At 42.8% G+C, this 26221-nt stretch overlaps 2 protein-coding genes across 7 annotated transcripts in view; both read left to right on the forward strand.

Annotated features, from left to right (window-relative positions):
• eral1 (Era-like 12S mitochondrial rRNA chaperone 1) overlaps positions 1 to 26221 on the forward strand; it is a 682619-nt gene that overhangs the window by 361712 nt on the left and 294686 nt on the right. The window lies entirely within an intron of this gene.
• The window catches only part of bcas3 (BCAS3 microtubule associated cell migration factor), a 915564-nt gene that overhangs the window by 65278 nt on the left and 824065 nt on the right, over positions 1 to 26221 (forward strand). For all 5 annotated transcript variants that reach the window (XR_013499066.1, XM_078224612.1, XM_078224615.1 and 2 more), the window contains exon 6: positions 6820 to 6901. Coding sequence is in view for 4 of the 5 variants with exons in the window: in XM_078224612.1 (XP_078080738.1) it covers positions 6820 to 6901 (82 nt within the window). In the remaining variant the exon portion in view is untranslated. The remainder of the gene's footprint in view (positions 1 to 6819; positions 6902 to 26221) is intronic.

Raw genomic sequence — 26221 nt, forward strand, 5'->3', positions numbered from 1 at the left:
ATGTTTTCAACTTATTGTAGAGACCCAGCAAGGATTTGTAAAGCCTGACAAACCTGATTGAATTTTTTGAAGAAGTGGCTAAAGTAGTGGACAGGGCAATGTTATTTATATTTATTAATGGCCGTTCATAGAAACCCTACAGTACAGAAAGAGGCCATTCGGCCCATCGAGTCTGCACCGACTACAATCCCACCCAGGCCCTACCCCCATATCCCTACATATTTTACCCATTAATCCCTCTAATCTACGCATCCCAGGACACTAAGGGACAATTTTAGCATGGCCAATCAACCTAACCCGCACATCTTTGGACTGTGGGAGGAAACCGGAGCACCCTGAGGAAACCCACGCAGACACGAGGAGAATGCGCAAACTCCACACAGACAGTGACCTAAGCCGGGAATCGAACCCAGGTCCCTGGAGCTGTGAAGCAGCAGTGCTAACCACTGTGCTAACCACTGTGCTACCGTGCCACCCCGTTTTATTTATTTGGACTTCCAGAAAAAAAATTGACAACATCTCGGATTTAAAAAAAACTAGCTAATGTTGTAGTTCATGAAATTGAAGGCTAATGATTGAAATGGCTAGGAAAATAACTGAGCGACAGCGAGTAGGGATAATGGGCAGGTACTTCAATTGGCAGGGCTTGACTAGTGATGTCCCACACTAGGGGGTAGGTTCTTTACCCAGAGGGTGGTGAGGGATTGGAATGCCCTGCCAGCATCAGTAGTAAATGCGCCTAGTTTGGGGGCGTTTAAGAGATCCGTAGATAGGTTCATGGACGAAAAGAAATTGGTTTAGGTTGGAGGGTCACAGTTTTTTTTTAACTGGTCGGTGCAACATCGTGGGCCGAAGGGCCTGTTCTGCGCTGTAATGTTCTATGTTCTATGTTCTATTTATTAACAATACAGATGATAGGATAAAGAGCCACTTTTTCCAAATTTGCCATTGGCGCAGAGGTAGAACCCTAATAAATTAGTCAAATGTGATATTCCTTTCACAAAACCAGGTTGACTCTGCCTACGATTGAGATTTTCTAAGTGCCCTGATATAACTTCCTTAATAATAGATTCCAGCATGTTTCCTTTGATAAACGTTAGACGTACTGACCTGTAGTTCCCTGCTTTTTACCTCCTTCCTTTCTTGAATAAATCTGTTATATTTGCTAAATCTGATTGGACCTTTCCAGAATCGAGGGAATTTTTGGAAAGTTAAAACCGATGGCCGTGATTTTCTGACCTTGCCCTGCTTGGCGCAGATCGGGCCAATTCTAGAAAATTGTGTGCGGGCCTAAAAACGGGCTTTTTGCCTGGCGCCAAACAGTTTGCAATCATCCTGCTCTCTTTCTGCTGGCTCAAACTGGATCTCGCCCAGAAAGGGGTCTGATGAACATTTTAAAGCAGCATTTAAATACACTTAGCCTACCCGTTGCCGGATTCTCCCAGCTCCCGGGATCTTCCGACCCTCAGGCATGGCGAGAACCTGGCGAGAATCACCACTGGTCACAAGGGGAGACCAGGCGTAATGGCCACGCCGGGGGACTCGGAAGCCATTGAAGCCCCCGAGTGGTCGGGCACATGGCTGGGCAGTGCCCTCCTGGCAGTGCCAACCTGGCATACTGACAGTGCCAGTTGGACCCCCAGCTGCTCATACTCCATCAGCAGAACCTCTTTCTTAGTTCTGCTTATGTCAATTTGATATCTAAATGGACCCCACCATTAAAAGTTCCTCTCCAGCCCAGATGTCCTTAACTTTGGCAATAGGTAGCGCAGAGACGCTGAGCAGAGACTGATAGCCAGGTTCCACACACATGAGGACGGCCTCAACCGGGATATTGGGTTCATGTCACACTATCTGTAACCCCCCACAACCTGCCTGGATGTGCAAAATCTCACTAGCTGTCCTGTCTGGAGACAATACACATCTCTTTAACGTGTGCTTAATGCTCCCTCCACTCGCATTGTCTGTACCTTTAAGACTTGATAAGTTGTAAAGACTCACATTCCAACCATTATTCATGTAAATTGAGTTTGTGTCTTTGTGCCCTGTTTATGATCAGAACTCCCACCCACCTGACGAAGGGACAGCCTGTTCTGAAAGCTAGTGGCTTTTGCTACCAAATAAACCTGTTGGACTTTAACCTGGTGTTGTTAGACTTCTTAATAGGTAGGCAACACAGCCATATGGACTCCTGCTCTCAGCTACAGTCTATCCCCCGAACTATACTATTCCCAACTACCACTAACTACATTCCTATTAACTTCCCCCTCTTGAATGACTTCCTGTACCATAGTGTCATGGTCAGTTTGCTCATCCACCCAGCAGCCACTGCTTTCATCCATACAGATTGCCAGAACTACAAATTGTTGAACAGTTGCGAAGTCGGAGGTTCTTTCACTTCTGCCTTCTGGATCCCCATACCTCCCTCACTCAGAGTCATACCCTATTGTCGCTGACCACTGACCAAATTAGAAGACCCTATCCTAAGGGATGTGACTGCCTCCTGGAACAAGGCATCCAGGCAACTTTCCCCTTTCTGAGGCATTGTAATGTCTACAGCTTGGTTTCCAGCTATTGACTCTGAGCGGAAATTCCTCATACTGCTTACATTTACTGCGGACATGTTTGTCCTGGATCATACCACCGCCCATGTGGTCCCACATTCTGCAGTCGCAACACATCACTTGCTCTACCATCACTCAAACCAGCTCCCATCCATTGGTACTGTCTACACTTTCTGCTGCCTTGGAAAAGCAGCCAGCATAATCAAGGACCCCGCGCACTCTGGACATACTCTCTTCCACCTTCTTCCCGTCGGGTAAAAGATACAAAAGTCTGACCAACTGACTCAAAAACAGCTTCTTCCCTGCTGCCATCAGACCTTTGAATGGACCTACCTCTCATTAAGTTGATCTTTCTCTACACCCTAGCTATGACTGTACAGCACATTCTGCACCTTCTTTCCTTCCCTATGTACAGTATGTTTTGTCTGTATAGCGCGCAAGAAACAGTAGTTTTCACTGTATACCAATACATGTGACAATAATATATCAAATCAAATCAAGGCAATATCAAAGCATAATCAAAGACCTCATGCACCCCGAAGAGGCTCTCTTTCACCTTCTTCCACTGGGAAAAATTTGCAAAAGTTTGAGATCACGTACCAGTAGACTCAAGAACAGCTTCTTCCCTGCTACCATCAGACTTTTGAATGGATCTACCTCATACTAAGTTGATCTTTCTCTACACTCTAGCTAAGACTGTAACACTACATTCTGCACCCTCTCCTTTCTTTCTCCCCTATGAACGGTATGCTTTGTATAGCGCGCAAGAAACAATACTTTTCACGGTATGAAAATACATGTGACAATAATAAATCAAATCTTTATTATGTGTTAATTTATTTTTCTTAATTAGAGATCACTACTACTCCCAATAACTTTTACTACTGTTAGTGAACCTCACAACAACTAATACATTTCAATAAGATTGTCAACTTTGGACCTAAATGGTGGGCAGCTTGAAACAGATCAGCTATGATCTCGCTAAACGGTGGAAAAGGATCGCGGGGGTAAATTGCCTTCTCTCATTTCTGTGTTCTGATGATCTACTGCTGTCCTGCTCAATATTCTTTCCTCAGCCACTATCTTGTTTGCTGTTTGTGGGCTCCTATTGGGTGCAACTTTACTGGCACAGTTATCTACATAACAATGGACTGCATGACTTAACAATTCCCTGGATCATGTATTTACCAACTCAGCCAAGGGGCACATGATTACAATTCTGTAAGTCAGTTAGTGTGAATCAAACAAACATAGAAGCCGCATGCATTTTCAAATAGTTTCTGAGAGATTAATTTGCGAGAAATTAATTAAAATGGTGTCTGAACCATTGAGTTTTGGATTTATGGTTTTGTTGACAAAGTCAGTTACAACTGGCTTTTTCTTTGTTCCATTGAGAAACGTTGCTTTTTTTATTCAAAATTATTTTTGAAGAATGTATTTTCTAGTCCCAGTGGAAATGATTGCAGGAAAACAGTACATTTTTAAATTGCTGCTTACTTAAGTGCTTCAGATCATATAGGAAATTATTGAAATGATTGTGAAGCGACCTTATGTTCCAGTCTGGTTTTTTGATGTTTCTTCAATCCGCCTACATACACAAGTGGGATTGGATACATGTTTTAAATCTGTTTGTGTTGCTAAATGGAGTGATATAGCTTTGATATTTTTTCTGGTTTTGTTTGTGCCTTTCCCATGCTGGATGCCATTCAACTATAGTAACAACTTACATTTATGTAGCGCCTATACCATAATAAAACATCCCAAGGCTCTTCACAGAAATGTTACCAAACAGAATTTGACTTGTAGCCACATAAGGAGATATTAGGACATGTAACCAAAAACTTGGTCTAAGAGGTAAACTTAAAAGATGAAAAGAGGTAGCGAAGTGGAGATGTTTAGGCAGGGGATTTCATAGCTTAGGACCTACCTAGACACCCGAAGGCACAAACATCATTGATGGAGCAATTGAATTTGGGGATGTGCAAGAGGCCAGTATTGGAGGAATGCAGACATCTCAGAGGAATATGGGGCTGGAGGAGGTTACAGAGATAGGGAGGTGGGGCCATGGAAAGATCCCAACTTGATGAGTAGTGAAATATCTTTCTCCGAGACCTTTGGCTGTGCCTCTCTGTAACGTGCCAGAGGAGAGACATTGATTTTTATTTATTTCCCACTGGCAATTATTCTTCAAGCTGCTTTTACATTGGGTTTAGTAGCATACTGGTGCACCCAGCTACATTTTGTAAGATTGTGGCTTTTGTTTCTAAACCCAGAGTAAGAACTGCTTTCAGTGATAAATGTCTGGTGTGCTGCATTGTACCTCCTGCAGACAGAGAATATTCAATTAAGATTATGATGGTGAATGAAAGTTGTTATATGGTCACAAAAGAGTGACTTCTTTGAAAACAAAAGACTCCTTGGGTGGCCCAGAATGCAAAGGACCCTCCTAGTGTATTATTAATCAATATGTACTGAGCGGCATGGTGATTAGCACTGCTGCCTCACAGTACCAGAGACCCCGGTTCAATTCTGGCCTTGGATAACTGTCTGCGTGGAGATTGCACATTCTCCCCGTGTCTGTGTGGGTTTTCACCGGGTGCCCCGGTTTCCTCCCACAGTCCAAAGATATACAGGTTAGATGGATTGGCCATGCAAAATTGCCTCTTGGGGTCAGGGGGACTAGCAGGGTAAATACGTGGGGTTACGGGGATAGGGCCTGGGTGGGATTGTTGTCAGTGCAAGTTTGATGGGCCGAATGGCCTCCTTCTGCACTATAGAGATTCTGTGATTCTATGACGGATGCCATCGTGATGACGGTTGGCCATTGTGCTGTGGACGAGGGAAAATCCATCCTTTGTTGATGCCAGATGCCTAGATTCCTCATGTGTTCGGCTAAAGGTATTAAAAGAAGACTCCACTATCAGAGAACCAACTTGTATTTATGTAACTCCTGTCATATTTATTAGAAGCACCTCAAAACACCTCACATTTCATAAATCAATTTGAACTGCAGCGACTTGTTATGTAGATGAATACAACTTTCTTTTCACATTGTAGGACTTTACAAACAGCAATCAGATTACTGTTTTTGGCAGTGTTGGACAAAGGATGAACTCTCGCTCCCCTTCAAAATGTATCATGGGGTTCAAGTCCTGTCTGAATATTTCAACTGAAGGATAGCACCTCCAGCAGCACAGCATTCCTTCATTATTACACTGGAATGTTGGATTAAATTATGTATTTGAGATCATTCGAATGGGATTCAGTACACAGCCACCTGACTCAGAGGCAAGAATATTAACAAATGAGCCAAGCTGAAAGAGACTGATGTTTTAGTCAGAAAGTTCCTGCTCTCTGTAGTCTTCCCCCCACCCCCCACAACCACTTTGCCACTTGTTGCTTTGTTTTCAAAAGCCTCCTTAAAAAGCTGGATTAAGAAGGGCTTGTTCAAAGAGGTGTTCATAGTGTCATACAGCACAGAAATAGGCCCTTCAGCCCACCAATGTTGTCTGGCTGCTACTGTAATGAGATGGTTCATGATTGCAACAGTTGTTAATGCAATTAAGGGCTATAGGATTAAACAACAACAGTTCACAAGGGGAGTGGGAATGCTCCAAAGGCCAGATTCTGAAGAATAGAGACGCTTATAGAGAAATGGGAGGAGTGAGACCATGTCGGGATTTAAACGCAAGGTTTGAGAACATTAAATTTGAGGTATTGGAGGATTGGGAGCAAATGCAGGTTCGTAGGAACAGGGACAATGGGGTGGTGAGGAGTAAATTTGGTAAAAGCACCAAAGCTTGGAAGTTTATTGACAATGCAGGTTTGCCAGGAGAGCATTGGAATAGTCGGGTTTGGCAGTGCAGAGGCATTGATGAGGCTTTCAGCAGCAGATGGGTTGAGAGGGGAGCAGACGTGAGTAGGAATTGCTAGAGAGTTAGAGTAAGTGGTCTTTGTAATGGAAAAATCATATGAGCGGATGTCATTGTTGCAGGATTAAAGAGGAGATAGAGATTGGGAGGGATGAGCCATGAATGGCTTTGAACAAAAGGTGACCTGGATGGGTAAAGGGAGGAGGAGGCAAGAAGAAGAGAAGTAACACCAGGCTTTGCATTGGAACTTCTGCTGAACTGCACAGTTTAACCTGCAAAATTGTTGGGCGCTAAAATATGAAAATATAAAACATTTATTATCTGAGAAGAGTGTGAATGTCCCTTCGGAAATTTTACTCTGTCATTGTCTTTTTTTTTTGCAGATGAGTGGTGAGGCCCAGGAGCTGTACTCTGTCCGTAACGGTCCCATCCGGACAGCCCGAGTCCTGCCTGAACCACAGACAGGTAAATATTGAACACTGCTTCCAGTTCAATCAAACAGAGTTTCATTGAAAGGAGCCCAAAATGTCTCATTTCCAAATCCTTGTCCATTTGTTTAAGTTGAACAAATTTCTTTGCGGGATATACCCGTTATCTATTGGACACAGCATATCACAGCAGGCGCGTTGATAGATCTCATTTGCCGTATTGGTGTAATTGATATGACATAGTGATTATTTTGTGAAAATTATCTAGATGCAGACTTAACTTTTAAACTTGTCATGAAAACCAATCAGTGCTATCACTCTGGAGAAAGTGCGGGGGAATGGGTTTTGCTGGATAGCTCTCTTAAAGAAGTGTGCTAGGATACCAAATCAGAAACCCCAAGATAGAGGATAAGGCCAGACAATTTTCAACAATTTTCTATTTTGACATTAATGTGGGGATATGATGTTTCACTTCGGGTGCGATTCTACTGACAACCCAGGGAGCTTTTATCAAAATAAATTTTATTTAACAACACAATTTAACTATAACAAATGAAATTAGCTTAACTTTTAACAATTGAACAATGTTTAAATATGACAAGATAAAATCCTTAACTGTTAACCTATCACTATTAGTTTCAATCCAGCAAAATTTCCCGTATAGATTTAAACTCTCTAAAATTAGTTAGTAAAACACAGACGTATTTTCTTGTGACTCAGGTTAACAGACTTGGAGCTTTCAGAAAACCTTTGGAGAAATAGAAATAGAGAGACACTGCTTCCTTCTGGCAGCCCAAGCAGCAACTGCTTGTATTTTAAAATGAAAAATGAAACAGTTTCTTTTCTGCAAGCTTAGCTCCTCCCAGTAATCACATAACACTGTCCCTGTCAATCAACTTAATCAAAACCTGCCATAACTCTGCATCCCTATCCAAAGAGAACCCAAATAAACAAAAGGTCCATTAACTCTACAAAGTAACACATTCCTAGCTAAAATCAGTTATTGTTCTGTTCTCAGCATTTGTGTTGCATGGCTTTCCAGCCAAATCGACTCCTGTAACAAGACACTGCCTCTTAAAGCAGCTCACCTTATACATAAAATATATCAAAATAGCACAGTATCATCACAGGTGGGAGAGGCACGATGGAATGAATGGTCACATCCTGTGCTGTATGATTCTTATTAAGTCATCTCTGTCAGCAGTCTATAAAAGAATCACACTTAACTCAACACAGTTTGCGTTATATAAAAGACTTTATGAGAGAGAGGGGGATGAGAGGTCTGGTGAGAAGGCAGGTTTCGGGACAGATTTATTGAAGAGAAAGGAGTTTGTAGGACTGAGTGGCCTTTCCTTGTCCCCAAAAATTCTGTGCAAAATTGGCACGTGATTTAGTCAGGACAACTCTCCAGTGGTTTCAGGCAGATTCACAACAGCGTTGGTTGAGGCCAAGAAGCAAGTTATCTGATCTAATGTCTTGGACCTTCAATGGAAGGCCAAATATAAAAATTTTAAAAAAGCATCGGAAAATTTGTTTATTAAATAATGAAAGTCATTTAAATTCCTTTTCCCACGCAGATGAAAAGCAGAAAAGAGGAAAGTAATACTTTCCTGCTGTTTGCAGCTTTGGCTAATAATGTCCATTTGAAACTGGAGTCTTTTGGCCAATGTAAACCTAGATGCTACCTGTTTAATTTCTAATTCAATTTAATTTTTAATGATGGAAACTTGGCCCTAAGTGAAGCCTCTCTGACTTTCTATGCATTCCACAACCTACCCTGCTCAAATTGGTATGGTAGAGATGTGGTCCTCATTGCCAAATCTCACCCTGGTCTGGTCCCCCCAATCCTCTGATACTGTTTCCTCCTTTGAGCATCTCACCTTTTTCTATCTCTCCCATCACTCTTTTAAAGTGCTTATTCTCAACCTCTCATCCAAGCCCGTGTAAAGATTTTCACTGAGATATTCAAGAATGTTCAGGTATTCTTTACCAAATCTCATGGACCACAACACAGGAACTGAGGAACAAGCGTACGCTATTCAGCTTCTTGATCCCATTCTGCCATTCATATGATCATAAATGATCTGTATCGTAATTCCATTGAACCACCTTTGTTTTGCAATTCTTTTGCCTAAATTTTTAAAAATCAATTCTAGGGGCGGCACGGTGCCACAGTGATTAGCACTGCTGTCTCATATCGCCAGGAACCCGAGTTCATTTCTGGCCTTGGGTGACTGAGTGGAGTCCGCACAAAGAACAAAGAAAAAAAGAAAATTACAGCACAGGAACAGGCCCTTCAGCCCTCCAAGCCTGCACCGACCACTGCACGTTCTCCCTGTGTCTGCGTGGGTTTCCTCTGGGTGCTTCGGTTTCCTCCCACAGTCCAAAGATGTGCAGGTTGAGTTAACTGGCCATGCTAAATTGCCCCTTAGTGTTCCAAGATATGTAGGTTAGAGGGATAAACAGGGTAAATATGTAGGGTTATGGGGGTAGGGTCTGGGTAAGTTGCTCTGTTAGAGAGTCGGTGCAGACATGATGGGCCGAATGGCCCCCTTCTGCAATGTAGGATTCTATTGAAATATTCAATTGACCCCCAGCTTCATGTGCTTTTTGAGGGAGAGAGTTATAGATTTCCGTTGTCTTTTATGTGAAGGAGTGCTTCCCGACAGCACCCAGAAAAGCCCAACTCCAATTCTAAGGCTGTGGCTCCTTGTTTCAGACTCTCCAACCATCAAGCAATATCAGGCCCTGTTCTCTTCTGCCAAAACGGCTCACTACTGCAGGAGCATCCTGGAATGCTTTTTTTTTCTATTACAAAAAAAATCTCCTTCAACTTGTCTCTTCTGTCTCCTCAGGCCTCAGTACATGCAAGGTGGACTTCTTTTTCATTAAGATGGCGACCATCCATTCAATTCTATTATTGCAACATGTCCTTTTCCTCACCAAGCTTCCCCTAAGGTTTCATCCTGTCCTAGTCCTGAATTTTCATGTTTCTCGAGTCTCGCTCCTATCTCTTCTTATGTCTTCTCCAAAAGCTTTTTGTCAATTCAACACACATCCTGTGGTCTTGACCTTATTGCTCTGAAACCACAAACAAACTAACTTCCCATCCTGGCTTCTGTTAGCTGAAATAGTAACCCGTTTCCTCGCTTTCGGTACTGGTCTGGTTCCTTTCAGATCCAAATCCAAAAAATCACTCCCTCCCTTTCGGAGCGCTCCGAAAGCTAGTGGGTTTTGTTACCAAATAAACCTGTTGGACTTTAACCTGGTGTTGTGAATCTCTCACCACAGTACTGAAAGCTTCCTGATCAAAGTATCAAATAATGTTCCTGAGACCATGGTATGCTGTCTCTTCTCTGCCTTCTCAACCTCTCTGCTGCCTTTGGCATCGTTGACCAGACCATCCAACAACTCTCCTCTGTTGTCCAGCTAAATGGGTCTGTCAGTCTCTTGCAATGGCCTCTTTTTTGACTTCCTGAAGTATCACCTCTGGAGTCATCCAAGGATCTGTCCACGGCTGCCTCTTACTGCTCATCCATGTGCTGGCACCATCATTCAAAGACAAGACATCAGGTCCCACATGTTTGGTGACCATGTCCATCTCCTGCTTCAGTACCGCCCGCATCTCTCAACCTAACCACTGGCTCTGCCAGACATCAGTCCCGGATGAACTGCAATTTCCCCCAATTAAACAGTGGGAAGACTGAAACCATTGCTTCGTTCCCTGTCACAAACTCTGATCCTTTGCCTCTAATTTCAGCGGCGGCACAGTGGCACAGAGGTTAGCACTGTTGCCTCAGCCAGGGATCCGGGTTCGATTTTTGGCTTGGGTCACTGTCTGCGCAGAGTCTGCACGTTCTCCCCTGTCTGCATGGGTTTCCTCCGGGTGCTCCGGTTTCCTCCCACAGCCTGAAAGATGTGCTGGTTAGGTGTATTGACCATGCTAAATTCTCCCTCAGTATAGCCAAACAAGTACCAGAGTGTGGTGACTAAGGGATTTTCACAATGACTTCATTGCAGTATTAATGTAAGCCTACTTGTGACACTAATAAATAAACTTTAAACTTTAATTTCATCCACCTCCCTGGCCAATGTGTGCAGATGAACCAAACTGTTCAGCCTGTGTTTTATTTGATCCTGAATGTGCAGCCAACTCCATATCCCCATTGTCAGAAAGACAGCCCCAGCCTTGGTTTATGTGGGTTTTCTCCTAACTAACCTCCCATTGGTCATCCTCCATGAACGTGGGCTCAGCCAGAACTCTTAACATTCCCATCCTGCTTAATCTCATTCATCAGTCATCCCTGTGCTTCCAGTCCATCAATGCCCCATGTAAAGATTTTCATCCATGTGTTCAAAACCTTACCTCTCCCTATCTCTGTACCTTCTCTCTCCCTATCTCTGTACCTTCTCTAGCTCTTGGGGAGGTGGTGGCATAGTGCTATTGTCACTGGACTAATAATCCGGGTTTGCATTCAATCAATGATACTTGGAATTAAAGTCTAACAGTGACAATGAAATCACTGTCATTTGTTATAAAAACCCATGTCCTTAAATGAAGGAAATCTGGCATCCTTACCTGGTCTGGCTTACATGTGACTCCAGATCCACAGCAATGTGGCAAACTAGCAAGCCACTCAGTTGTATCAAACTGCTAGAAAGTCAATAAGAAATGAAGCTGGACAAACCATCTGGTATTGACCTAGGCACCTGAAACAGCAATGGCAAACTCAGCCCTTTCAATCCCACAAAGTCCTCCTTACTAACATCTGGGGGATTGTGCCAGAATTGGGAGTGCTGTCTCAGACTAGTGAAGCAACAGCCTGATAAAGTCACATTCACAGAATAATACTTTACAGATATTGTCCAGGCACCACGATCACCATTCCTGGATGTGTCCTGTACCAGTGGTGGGACAAACACAGCAGAGGTGGTGGCACAGTAGTGTACAGTCAGGAATGAGTTGCCTTCGGAGTCCAAAATATCGACTCTGGATCCCTCAATATCGACTCCGGACCCCATGAAGTCTCATGGCATCGGGTCAAACACGGACAAAGAAATCTCCTGCTGGTTACCATATATTGCCGCCCGTTCCCCTCCATGTTGAACATCAGTTGGAGGAAGCATTGAGGGAGGCAAGGACGCAGAATGTATTCTTCTTTTTTTATCATCCTGGTTTCTCTCTTTATAAATGGTGGCATATTTTCCCCAAGCCTTAAATATGGAAAGGTTCCAATTCTCTACTAATGACTTGAGCAGCAAACCAGAGATAAGATATAAATGAAAAGTTTGGTTTATTTTTATACACACACACACACCCATGTGAGAGGCGTTACGCAATGTCACCCCTTTTTCACTCGCACAATAAATGGGGGATAAAGATAAAGGACGAGGGTTCAGAGCACATCCACAATAAACATACAAGTATGGGTTTTACATATGTCCACAATCCAGAGTCAGAAATCAATTGGAATGTTCATTCTGAGGGTTGGCTGATTGTAGAATGCTCCGTCTCCAAAAGTGAGACTTGTACGACAGGAGAAGGCTCTTAAAATTAGTTGGTCTGGATGCACAAGTTCCACTGTTCCAGCAGTTGGCAGGTTGGATGAAGATCTGAGATCTTACTGGCTTTAGGGTAGGCAGCACAGGCTGTATAGGACCTGCTGGAGTTCAGTTCCAAACAGCTCACAGTACAGCTTGGGGGAGGTCACGTGACATACTTCCTCGCTGTTGAACACGGGGGCGGGGATTTTCTGGATGTTCACACCCTGCCCCTGTTGCAAGCAAGGACAGAGAATTTGGCGCTCAGCCAAATCTCCGTTCACTGCATCGGGACCAGAAAATCCTGTCAGTGAGAGTGGCTGGAAGATTCCTCCCAGGATGTATACTCCCAAGGCTGGAATCTAGGGGAGGCGATGGCCTAATGGTATTATCGCTCGTCTATTAATCTAAAAACTCATCTAATGTTCTGGTGGCCCGGGTTCGAATCCTGCCACGGCAGATGGTGGAGTTTGAATTCAATAAAAAAAAAATCTGGAATTAAGAATCTACTGATGACTATGAAACCATTGTCGATTATTGTGAAAACCCATCTGGTTCACTAATGTCCTTTAGGGAAGGAAATCTGCCGTCCTTACTTGGTCTGGCCTATATGTGATTCCAGAGCCACAGCAATGTTGTTGACTCTCAACTGCCCTCGGGCAACTATGAATGGGCAATAAATGCTGGCCAGCCAGTGATGCCCATGTCCCACGAATGAATAAATAAAAGGTACTAAATTAGAGTCGGGATTCCCTTTGTTTTTGGAGACATGGGTGTCGGGCTAATTTAAATGATGGTCTCTGTCAAAATTGTTGTGTTAGGACTGCTAATGCTTTGGCCATTAGCACCATTACAGGAGATAACGATTCAGCGTTAGCTTGTCCCCATGGCCATTATTACTTTGAAACTGCTGCAAGGCATCAGTTGACTGGCAGAGCCATTTGTTAGCTCAGCAATTTTCCATCTTTAACAGCACAGAAAAAGAATGATTTTATAAAATAGCCCAGCTGATTCTTTTTTTATCTTTCACGTCTTGACCATAACATCTGTCAGCTGCAGATGCATCTGTCCATGACTGTATCACTAGAAATGACCACCACACAGTCCTTGTACAGACAAAGTCCCATCTTCACATTGAGGATGCTCTCTATTGTGCTGTGTGGCACCATCACACAATGGGTTAGATTTTGAACAGATCTGGCAACTCAAAAATTGTAGTAAGAAGTCTCACAACACCAGGTTAAAGTCCAGCAGGTTTATTTGGTAGCAAAAGCCACTAGCTTTCGGAGCGCTGCTCCTTCGTCAGGTAAGTGGGAGTTCTGTATACAGAATCACATCGCAAACACATGCATTTATCATGGCTAATCCACCTAACTTACACATCTTGGGACAGTAAGGGGCAATTTATCATGGCCAATCCACCAAGCTGCAACCTTTGGACCGTGGGAGGAAACTGGAATACCCGGAGGAAACCCACACAGCTACGAGGAGAATGTGCAAACTCCACAGACAGTCACCCAAGGGCGGAATTGAACCTTGGCCCTTGGCTCTGTTGAGGCAGCAGTGTCAATGTATTCTCACATAGGCACCCTGTATCACGTGGCCCCAGAGGCCATTCTTCCTGTGAGAGTTGTCAGGCTATTCATTCATTCCAGGAGATCATCACAGCTGTGTCCTGTTCTTTCCTCATCCTGCAGCCTCATCCATTGGAATGCCATCAGAAGTCATTGTAGGGAGTCTATTCTGTTCCAAAGTTCAGAGTTGCTGAAATCAGTTGTAAAGCCTTTGCTGGCAGGGTTTGTTAAGTGGGCATGGAGCAGGAAGCAAATATTAGAGCTTATGGTCTGCATTATTCTCTCCTTATTAACTGACCTCTGTTGTTATCATTCTGGCCAAAGAACCACTCTTACAAACTTTGGGTCTTGCTGCAGTTAATTGCTCAAGCGCAGTCAGGTCACTACCATTAGCAGAAAGAGCATCTTACATGCAATGTATGTGTTCCACGACCTAGTATTGAGCAGTATTGTAACCCAGAGAGGTAACAATACTATCCTTCGAGTTCTGAACTGGATTACTTATGTGCGCCCACATGCCAGTTCAATCTTTTTGAAGGCAGACGAAGAAATCACTTGGTCTGGCGAGGTCAGATACGAATTATTCAGCTGCTTTATTTCACAGCATGCATGTGCAGAGCATCAGTTATGATCAGACTCTCTTAATTGGAACAGCACAACTCGTCTTTGTGTAATAATACAAAATAATTGATGTGGTATGCTTTCCTGCATCTCAGTAGGTCATCTTGCTTGACTTAAACAAAATAACTTCTAACTGCTCCCCTGCATTCTCTTTCCGAGCCTGGCGATAGCTGTCCTTGCGGCTTTTAGTTTAAAAAAACCTCTCTGACTGTCTCTGTTCTGTTATTGTATATTTCCATGTGTTCACAACCCAAAAGGATGATGAACACCAGATAGTCCTACTAATGCCTGGGACCTAGAACCTCCAAACACAATGGGTGTAAGGTGTTTATCAATTACTGTGACAGGTTAACAAATTATTGTAGATTTTGGGAACATAATTTCAAAGTTTAACTTATAAGCATGTTAACCATCTTTGTCTCAGTCCCTTTCCAGTTAATAAATGTGCAAATACACTTGCAATAAAACTTGATGTTTAAATGTAAGACTTTATTTCTTAATCCCTCCTATGGAAGAATGGTCAACAGAACCCTGAAATGTGACATCTTGCATTTAAAAATATGTCTCTGCATCTTGACCCTGGTTCTTTTGCCAATTACCTTAAATTTGATAATAAAAACTGAAAATGCTGGAATACTCAGTAGGTCTGACAGCATGCCTGGAGAGAGAAACAGGGTTAACATTTCAGATTGGCGACCTTAAATTGTGTCCTTTTGATTACCAACCCAAGTAGCTGGACTGCAACAGTTCAAGAAGGCAGCTCACCACCACCTTCTCAAGGGCAACTAGGGATGGGCAATTAATGCTTGGCCAGCCAGCGACACCCACATCCCGTAAATGAGTTTTTAAAGAAAGCATTGGCAACAGTTTCTCCTTATTTACCCAATCAATTCCTTCCAACATTTTGAATACCTTCATCATTTCTCCTCTTAACCTTTCATACTCTAAGGAGAAAAACATTCTGTTATCAGTCCTGAATGTATGCAATCATATGGGGAGATGATGACATTGTGGTAATTTCTCTGGAGTAGTAATCCAGAGGCCCAGCTAATGCTGGAGGACATGGATTCAAATCCCACCCTGGCAGCTGGTAGAATTTGGGCGGCACGGTAGCACAGTGGTTAGCACTGCTGCTTCACAGCTCCAGCGTGCTGGATTTGATTCCCGGCTTGGGTCACTGTCTGTGTGGAGTTTGCACATTCTCCTCGTGTCTGCGTGGGTTTCCTCCGGGTGCTCCGGTTTCCTCCCACAGTCCAAAGATGTGCAGGTTAGGTTGATTGGCCATGCTAAAAAATTGCCCCTTAGTGTCCTGAGATGTGTAGGTTAGAGGGATTAGCGGGTAAAATATGTAGGGATATGGGGGTAGGGCCTGGGTGGGATTGTGGTCGGTGCAGACTCGATGGGCCAGATGGCCTCTTTCTGCACTTAGCGTTTCTATGATTCTATGAATTTAAATTCAATTAATAAATCTGGAATATAAAGCTAGTTTCAGTAATGGTGATCATGATAATTATTGTTGTAAAAACCCATCTGGTTCACTGATGTCATTTTGGGAAGGAAATTTGTCATCTTTACCGAGTCTGGACTACATGTGACTCCAGACCCACAGCAATGTGGTTGACTCTTAACTGACCTCTACAATGGCTTAGCAAGAGCAGTTGGGGAATAAAGGAAAAAAAAGGAAAAAGAATCTGGAATCAACAAGGGAAAACCGCAATGTAAGTACTCACTGATAAGACAGGCTTTCAGCATCAGTTTACATTTATGTAGCACCTTTCAAATAAACATCCTCAGGGTTGGCAACTCTAGTTGAATATGTTCCTGGAGATTTCATCACAGGACCTTCAATCGCTCCACTCTCACATTCCTGCCATGGGTTGCCAATACACATTGATCCTGATGGCACACCGTCTTCCCTTGGCTAACCAGAAAGAAAACTGACTTTATTATCTTATTGGATAAAAACAAATTACTGCGGATGCTGGAATCTGAAACCAAAAGAGAAAACGCTGGAAAATCTCAGCAGGTCTGGCAGCATCTGTAAGGAGAGAAAAGAGCTGACGTTTCAAGTCCAGATGGCCCTTTGTCAGAGCTTTAACAAAGGGTCCATCTGGACTCGAAATGTCAGCTTTTTTCTCTCCTTACAAATGCTGCCAGACCTGCTGAGATTTTCCAGCATTTTCTCTTTTGGTTTATTATCCCATTCTTGATTGTCAGTCAAACATCCCCTTTTCCCATCTTCAATAGTTTTATAATTAATAAATGAACATGTTCTAAGAAAATGGGAAGAAAATAATCTTTTAAAATGATTTTTATCCTAGTGTACTCATAGCAGTGACGTGGAAAATAATTTTACATATTTGAAGACGCCAGGAAAATTGTTTGGGGGTGGGTGATGGATGAGCAGCATGAAATAGGAGAGAAATTGTGGGTGATGACTGAAGCCGTCCACAATCTTGAATTTTGCCTTTGATAAGATTGGAAAGGGAGAGCAAGGCGAAGAGATTTAAGGGGAGAATTACCGAGTGTGGCTGCTCTCTGATTTGGGGTGGCAGGAGGAGTGCAGAATAAGGTCTGAAAGGCTATGCTGGGATTTGGGGCTGTAGATGTATGGTGGAGTAGGATTCTGCTTTAGTAGAATTGTCTTGACTTGGTCTTTGCCTTGGTCCTCGGAAATCAATGTATCCATTAGAAACTTGCCAAATCCAAGCTTTGCGGAAGACAAAGCAATAAATACATAGCCCTGTTGGCAAGTATTAGAGGAATAAGAAATAATTTGCTGTTCATCAGAAGCTTCTCCCCCCACTCCTTTGTGTATTGAGATTTGCAGAGTCCTTGAGTTTTTTGGAATGGAACATGATTTAGACTCCCTATTTTTCCATTGTAGCCACATGGCTTTTAGCTGCTCTTTTAATTGCACTGCAGCTGCATGGTCTCTTTATCCATCTCACTTCCAGTAAAATCCTAAGCATATGTTCAAAAGCTGGGTGGCAACTCTGTTTATTTTCAACTGGCCCTGATCTGAACTTCAACAGATTTTCTGAGAGAGTAAAGTGTACAACAACAGCATTGAGACTAGCTGGAAGCAGATAAAAGCCAAATGCTTCCACAGAGAATGAGTTGTAGATATATAACACTAGGAATGAAAGATTCCAAGCTGAAATGAATAACTTGTGAAATGAATTATAACAGAATCTGATTGCAGTCAATATGGCATAAACAGTGTTTTACTGTGTCTGACTGTCAAAGAGGGATTGTTTGATGTGGGAGTTGAGGGTGGGTGGATTTGGCTCAATCTTAATATAGGTGACAGTAGTGATAAGAAATTTCTTTCCAAGTGAGAAGCTGGTAATTCAAATACTTAGTGCTTAACCCTTTAGTTCCAAGAAACCTGTTTAGTTCCGAAAATTGGGTATTGGCAAAATAGTTTATTTAATCCTCGTTGCCCCATTTTGATTTGATTTATTATTGTCACATGTATTAACATACAGTGAAAAGTATTGTTTCTTGCACGCTTACAGACAAAACATACCATTCATAGAGAAGGAAGCGAGAGCGTGCAGAATGTAGTGTTACAGTCATAGCTAGGGTATAGAGAAAGAGCAACTTAATGCAAGGTAAGTCCATTCAAAAGTCTGACGGCAACAGGGAAAAAGCTGTTCTTGGATCGGTTGGTACATGACTTCAGACTTTTGTATCTTTTTCCCGACGGAAGAAGGCGCAAGAGAGTATGTCCGGGGTGCATGGGGTCCTTAATTATGCTGGCTGCTTTGCTGAGGCAGCGGGAAATGTAGACACAGTCAATGGATGGGAGGGTCATAGATAAGGAGAAGTATTTGGTCCATATTTTAGTGTAAACATTCAAAAATTGTCCATCCATGCTCCATCTGGTGTTTTTAAATTCAGCATTTCCACACACATTATTTAAAATCCATTTCAAATTTTGATCACGGAAGAAATTCCTTATCAGTATTAAAGTTATCTTTCTGAATCAGTATTGCCTTTGTCCTACTCCCTTGTATCTTGATATCCAGGACTGGCTCAGTGCACAGGACGTTTCTTGCAAACCGTTGTAGCCAATGCTACGTCTCTGGTCACATGCATTATTTGGATTTGAGAAGTTTGAGAGGCATCCTGTTATTGGGCCTCTCTCTCTATTGTTCCTGAACTATTTGTAAGTCACGGAGCTGTGTTATAGATTTGTTGGAATCCAGTTTACCCTGTCAGTGTCAGATTGGCTTAACATTCTCCCCTTTTGGGTCTGAAAATTGAGGGATATAGTCCCAGGATTTCTTGAATATATCCAGTTGCCTTTTGAAAGTTAGCATTCCAGATCACAACAACTCACTCCTTATCTACCCTCTGGCTATTTTGCCAGTTACCTTATATCTGTGTCTTCTAGTTACTGACACAGCAAAGAGTGGAAATAGTTTCTCCTTATTTACTCTCTCAAAACCTCATATATTTTTGAATAGGTCTATTAAATCCTCCATTAACGTTCTCTGAGGAAAACAAACCCAGTTTCCCCAGTCTCTCTACATAACTGAAATCCCTCCTTTTATCATTCTAGTAAATCTTCACTATACCCCTCCTTCCAAAATATGGGGTGCAGAATTTGTCACAAAGCTCCAGCTGAGGATCAGCAATTGATTTTTAAAAGTTAACATAACTTTGTTGGTTTTGTACTCTATGCCTTTTTATCCATTCACCCATCATATCACCCTTCTGCCCCCTGACCTAGGCTCCTGGTAAGCCATGCATCGATTAAAAAAATTCTCATTCTTGTTTTAATTCCCTCCATGGTCTCAACTCTCCCCATATCTGTAATCTCGTTCAGCCCCACAAATATCAGATGTCTGTGCTCCTCCAATAATGGCCTCTTCAGCACGCCCAGTTTTAATTGCTCCACAATTTGTGACTGTGCCTTCAATGATAAAAGCCGTAAGCTCAGGAATTCCCACCCTCAACCTCTTTGCCTCTCTTCCTCTCCCCATGCTTAATTGCCCTTTAGTGTCCGCGAGACTAGCTAGGGTAAATGCATGGGGTTATGGGGATAGGGCCTGGGTGGGATTGTGGATGGTGCAGAATCGATGGGCCGAATGGCCTCCTTCTGCACTGTAGGGATTCTATGATTCTATTCCTTGTTTAAGATGCCCCATTAAAAACCTGCCAATTTGACCAAGCTTTTGGTCATTTGACTAAATATCTCCTTATCTGGCTCAGTATCAGCATTTGTTTAATGACACTTCTGTGAAGCATCTTGAGACAATTTGTTGTTGTTCTGTCAATTTAGGATCCCATGCGGTTTTAAAAAAAATTTATTAACCTGTCCTGCCACCTTCAAAGATTTGGATACATGAAACCCAGTTTTGTTTTGGGTTCCTGCACTCCCTTTAAAGTTCTGTCATTTAGTTTATATCATCTTGAGCACATAATCAGGCTATCACATCAATATAGTACTGAGGGAGTGCAGTACTGAGGGAGTGCAGTACTGAGGGAGTACAATATTACATTTTTGGGAGGCGGGATGCCATCATTCAATTAAAATATTAAACCGCTGGTTTTTGTTCCGTTGGCTCAGGTGAACATGAAAGATCGCATGCCATTATGTAAAGTATAATAGAAAGTTCTTTCAGTGTGCTACCCAGCATTCCTCCCTCAAAAATAGATTAACCAATTATTTAATATGATAAGGTGCTTTCTTAATTAAAAGAAGAATGTTGACATCCAAGTACTGTGAAGGCTGGAAACCTGAAGTAAAAACAAAGTTCTGGAAAAACTCAACAGGTCTGACAACATCTGTGGAGAAGGAGTTAGTGTCTCAAGTCCAATATGACTCTTCTACAGAAGTGTTCCAAAGAAGAGTCATTTTTGACTTGAAAAGTTAACTTTGTTTCTCTCTCCATAGATGCTGCCAGACCTGCTGATTTTTTCCAGTACTTTCTGATTTAATTCCAGTTTTTGGTTGTATTGCCAGAGTGATCACATTGCGCTGCCCATTTTGACCCATTCTTGCAAAACAACTATCATCAAATAGGAAACTTCATTTATCTTCCAGGGTTATTGTGTGTAATAAACTGTGCTGCATGTGTGCACAATTAAGTTCTGGTGGGGTGCACAGAGAGAGTATAAGCAAATCCATCTGTAGTCCACAAACGTTCTCCCATTACAACAAAGTTGCTGTTTCCTCGATTAATTAGTTCCTTAAATGTAGTGGAATGTTCAGATAGGGATAGAAATACAATTTTAGAAGCAATTCATAACATTTTTTTTAGTGCTTGAGGCTCTGCAAAGAAAATGTAACATGCAAGTAAATATCAAGTGTGAAATCAAATCGATCAAAGTTTCTGCATGTCACATCCTATTGAAACAGATGGAAGGAGGCAGCAAACAGAAGACGCTGGAGGTCTGGACTTGGACCCTGTTTGTTCCCTGTTGGATGTTTTACAATGATTTAATCCAAGTAGTTTTCTTTTTGAAGTTGCAATGGTACACAAAGCCAGCCAGAGCTTCTCAGAGAACATTTTCAGTGCCTTTTCATTGAATGCTACTTTAAATACAGAAATTAATATTGGTCGTGCAGTGGTTAGCACTGCTGCCTCACAGCGCCAGGGACCCGGGTTCAATTCCGGCCTCGGGTCATTGTCTGTGTGGAACAAAGAACAAAGAAAATTACAGCACAGGAACAGGCCCTTCGGCCCTCCAAGCCTGCACCGACCATGCTGCCCATCTGAACTAAAACCCCCCCTACACTTCCGGGGGCCATATCCCTCTATTCCCATTCTATTCATTTTTTTTTGTCCAGACGCCCCTTAAAACTCACCAGCGTACCTGCTTCCACTACCTCCCCCGGCAGCGAGTTCCAGGCACCCACCGCCCTCTATGTAAAAACCTTGCCTCGTACATCTCCTTTAAACCTTGTCCCTCGCACCTTAAACCTTTGCCCCCTAGTAATTGACTCTTCCACCCTCCACTCTGTCCATCCCCCACATAATCTTGTAGATTTCTATCAGGTCGCCCCTCAACCTCCGTCGTTCCAGTGAGAACAAACCAAGTTTCTCCAACCTCTCATAGCTACTGCCCTCCATACCAGGCAACATCCTGGTAAATCTTTTCTGTAACCTCTCCAAAGCCTCCACATCTTTCTGGTAGTGTGGTGACCAGAATTGAACACTATATCTCAAGTGTGGCCTAACTAAGGTTCTATAAAGCTGCAACATGACTTGCCAATTTTTAAACTCAATGCCCCAGCCGATGAAAGCAAGCATGCCGTATGCCTTCTTGACTACCATCTCCACTTGCGTTGCCACTTTCAGTGACCTGTCGTACCTGTACACCCAGATCCCTCTGTCTATCAATACTCTTAAAGGTTCTGCCATTTTCTGTATATTTCCTATCTGTATTAGACCTTCCAAAATGCATTACCTCACGTTTGTAACTGGAGTTTGCGCATTCTCCCCATTTCTGCGCAGGTTTCCTCCGGGTGCTCTGGTTTCCTCCCACAGTCCAAAGATGTGCGGGTTAGGTTGACTGGCCGTGCTAAATTGACCCTAGTGTCAGGGGGATTAGCAGGGTAAATATGTGGGGTTATGGGAATAGGGCCTGGGTGGAATTGTGGTCAGTGCAAACTCGGTGGGCCGAATGGCCTCCTTCTAATAGCCTCCTTCTGCATTGTAAGGATTCTATGATATGAATGCATAATTTGCTGTGCGTAATGCAGAATAAAAATCTGGTATTTTAGGTTTTCCCAGATGTTTTTAACCTAAAAACGAAAAAAGAAACAACTGATTCCAATCGGGTCAAACTCGTGCAATCTTTCAATACACTCTCACATTCAGATCTCTTCTCTCCTTGAAGGCCCCACCACTGAAATGTAGGAGAGAGATTTCTAAAACAAAGTGAACCAATTCTGCACTAATACTAAATTTCACAGCAGTCCACCTTTTCTAAGAATTGTGTAACTTGCATTTGTCTTTAATTCTGTTTTTATTTCTCGTGTTTTTGATCTCTTCCTATCTGCTTTCCTCTCTTCTGTTGATTAATCTCTGTTGGTAAACTACTTGTGACCGTCACAGAATCGTATTAGTCATGGACAGGAGGTGTTTAATTTAAACAGCCCTGATTTCTCCTCTCACCACCCCTTAAAACACAGAAAGGTGTTGATTTTGATTTCCCCTGTATTAAGTGGTGGAGTATCTTCCCAACCGCTCACCTTTGGTGTGATCCTATTTCGATGAATAACTCCAGAGAAAATTTGAGATGGGTACACTTAAAGGGCACGTTTATTTTGCATGCACTAAAAATGCAGCAAGAGGGTTTTACAACATTCCCCCATTTTGCATTCGTACTGTAAAGGAGGGATAAAGAAAAGAAAGATGTACAGGGAAAAGACCACCCAGAAAATAAGAATTATTGTTTCGTGCAAGTCCAGAATCAAAAATCCAATGGTGTATTCCCTCTCAGAGGTCAGCAGACTGAAACTAATGCTGGATAATCCAATCTTCGAGGCAATGGTACAGAAGTTCAGGCAGAGACAGTATCGATAGGGCGAGGCTTTCGAAGCTGGAAGGAGCCAATTTTCTGAGCTGCTGCTTGGTTGATGGAAGATGGCAGACTGAGCTTTGCAGCTCCAGAAGGCAATAGTACAGGACCCACCAGCCTGGAGGAAGATGGGGGTGGGAATAGGAATGTGACTCCCACTTTGGTTATGACAAAGAATGTACATTCCTTCATCTGGATTCTTGAGATTGTTAATGCTTCAACCATTAAGAATTTCACAAGAGGTTTCAGAGTCCTTTCTCCAAACAAACTGACGCTCTACATTGGCCAGGCCTGTCTTAAGAAATGTTTAATGGCCTTTGTATATACCCTGGAAATTGGTCTTCTGGAGCTCATTGGCTCGTTAGCTTATCTTCAGAGATAACAAGGTGGCAGCTTCTCTGAATGCCAGAAAGTTCCTTTTGTTTGAATCAATGGCTAGCCATGGCTTCAGTCATTTTAATTTTGTTTTCCAGATTTTAAAATTTTATAAATTATTTATTTGTCACAAGTAATGACACTGTAATGAAGTTATTGTGAAATTTCCCCAGTCGCCACAGTCCGGCGCCTGTTTGGGTCAATGCACCTAACCAGCACGGCTTTCAAAATGTGGGAGGAAACCGGAGCATCCAGAGGAATCCCACACAGACACGGGGAGAACGTGCAAACTCTACACAGACAGTGACGCAAGCCGGGAATCAAACCCGGGTCCCTGGCGCAGTGAAGCAGCAGTAATAACCACTGTGATACCGTGCCACCCCACCATTAGCCAAGAAGATATATAGATTTTAGAAATATATATATACTTAGCTCCCTGACATATGCTTGATGCAAACAAAATTTGTTTTAAACAAAATGGTACAATTTTAATGTTCAGTGCAGGAATTATACCAGGGTGAGGGACTTTGGTTATGTGGAAAGATAAAAGAAGCTGCGAATGTTCTCCTTCGAGCAGAGAATGTTACAGAGGTATTCAAAATCATGAGGGGTTTTGACACAGTAAATAAGGAGAAACTGTTTCCATTGGTGGGTGAATAAAATAATTGGCAGATTAGCCAGAAGGAAGTGAGAATTTTTTTCTATGCAACAGGTTCGTATGATCTGTAATGTACTACCTGCAAGGCTGGTGGAATCATATTGTGTGTTAATTTTCAAAAGAGAATTGAACAAAAATGCATGAAGGGGAAAATTAGTGAGGTTAAGGTGTAAGGAACAGGGGAGTGGGACTAATTAGATAGCTGTTTCAAAGAGCTAACAACACCAGGTTAAAGTCCAACAGGTTTATTTGGTAGCAAACGCCACTAGCTTTCGGAGCGCTGCTCCTTCGTCAGGTGAGTGGGAGTCCAACGCCGGAACCTCCACATCAAAGAGCTAGTACAGGCATAATGGACTGAACGTCTGTGTCATGCTGTCATATCACCAGCAAGGGTGGAATTTTCCAAGGCGAGGGGAGACATGTTTGCTTCCACAATCAGAAACTCCACCAATCTTCGTGTCATCCACAAACTTACTAATCAGACCCCCCACATTTTCCTCCAGATCATTTATATATACTACAAACAACAGAGGTCCCAGCACTGATCCCTGCGGAACACCACTAGCAACAGATCTCCATTCTGAAAAGCACCCTTCCACATCTACTCTCTGCCTTCTATAACCAAGTAAGAAGTTTAACAACACCAGGTTAAAGTCCAACAGGTTTATTTGGTAGCAAAAGCCACACAAGCTTCCGGAGCTCCAAGCCCCTTCTTCAGGTGAGTCACCTGAAGAAGGACTCACCTGAAGAAGGGGCTTGGAGCTCCGAAAGCTTGTGTGGCTTTTGCTACCAAATAAACCTGTTGGACTTTAACCTGGTGTTGTTAAACTTCTTACTGTGTTTACCCCAGTCCAACGCCGGCATCTCCACATCATTCTATAACCAAACCAGTTCTATATCCATCTAGCCAGTCCACCCCGAATCCCACGTGATTTTAGTTTTTGTTCCAGTCTGCCATGTGGGACCTTGTCAAACACATTACTGAAGTCCATATAAACTACATCCACAGCCTTTCCTTAATCAATTATCTTTGTCACCTCCTCAAAAAACTCAATCAAGTTGGTGACATGACCTTCTCTGTACAAAACCATGCTGCCTATCACTAACTAGTCCATTTTCTTCCAAATGTGCGTATATCCTGTCCCTCAGTATCTTCTCCAAAAGCTTCCACACCACTGATGTCAGGCTCACCGGCCTATAATTTCCTGGATTATCCCTGCTTCATTTCTTAAACAAGGAAATAGCATCGGCTATTCTCCAATCCTATGGAACCTCGCCTGTGGTCAAAGAGGATGTGAAGATATCTGTTAAGACCCCAGCTATTTCTTCCCTTGCCTCCCACAGTAACCTGGGATAGATCCCATCCGGCCCCGGGGATTTGTCTACCTTAATGCAACTTAGGATACTCAACACTTCCTCCTTCGATATATTGACATTCTCTAGAGTGTTCATATACTTATCCCTGACCTCAACATCCATCATGTCCTTCTCCGTGGTGAATACCGATACAAAATACTCATTTAGGATCTCACCCATTTCCTGTAGCTCCATGTGTAACTTCCCTCCATTGCCCTTGAGTGGGCCTACTCTTTCCCTTGCTACCCTCTTGCTCCTAATATATGCATAAAAAGCCTTGGGATTCTCCTTGACCCTGTTTACTAAAGACATTTCAGGGCCCCTTTTAGCCCTCCTAATTCCACATTTCAGTGAAACTTGATAAGTTGGGAAGGCTTTGATCAATGACACGAACAGGTGCAGTGAGAAACTGCTGTTCCAAGTGTTTTGTCTCTCAGAGTAATATCACTGTTTGACAGGGGATTGCCAACTTGTTGGATGACACTTCACCTGTATTTCATTTCATTCACCTTCATCATGACATGGGAAGCTCCACCTTGCACCGTTGATGAAGGACAATAGGAGAAATCACATGGCTGCCAACAGCAGCAGAAGGAGGTAAAGCAGCAGCAGCAGTTCTTTCTCCTCAGCCACTTGTCCTTCTCGAGGGGATGATACTGAGATTCAACTAGAAAGAGGTGAGACCTCCAAC

The sequence above is a fragment of the Mustelus asterias genome, chromosome 12 (genome assembly GCF_964213995.1).
Source record: "Mustelus asterias chromosome 12, sMusAst1.hap1.1, whole genome shotgun sequence".
In the NCBI taxonomy this organism is placed as follows: Eukaryota; Metazoa; Chordata; class Chondrichthyes; order Carcharhiniformes; family Triakidae; genus Mustelus; species Mustelus asterias.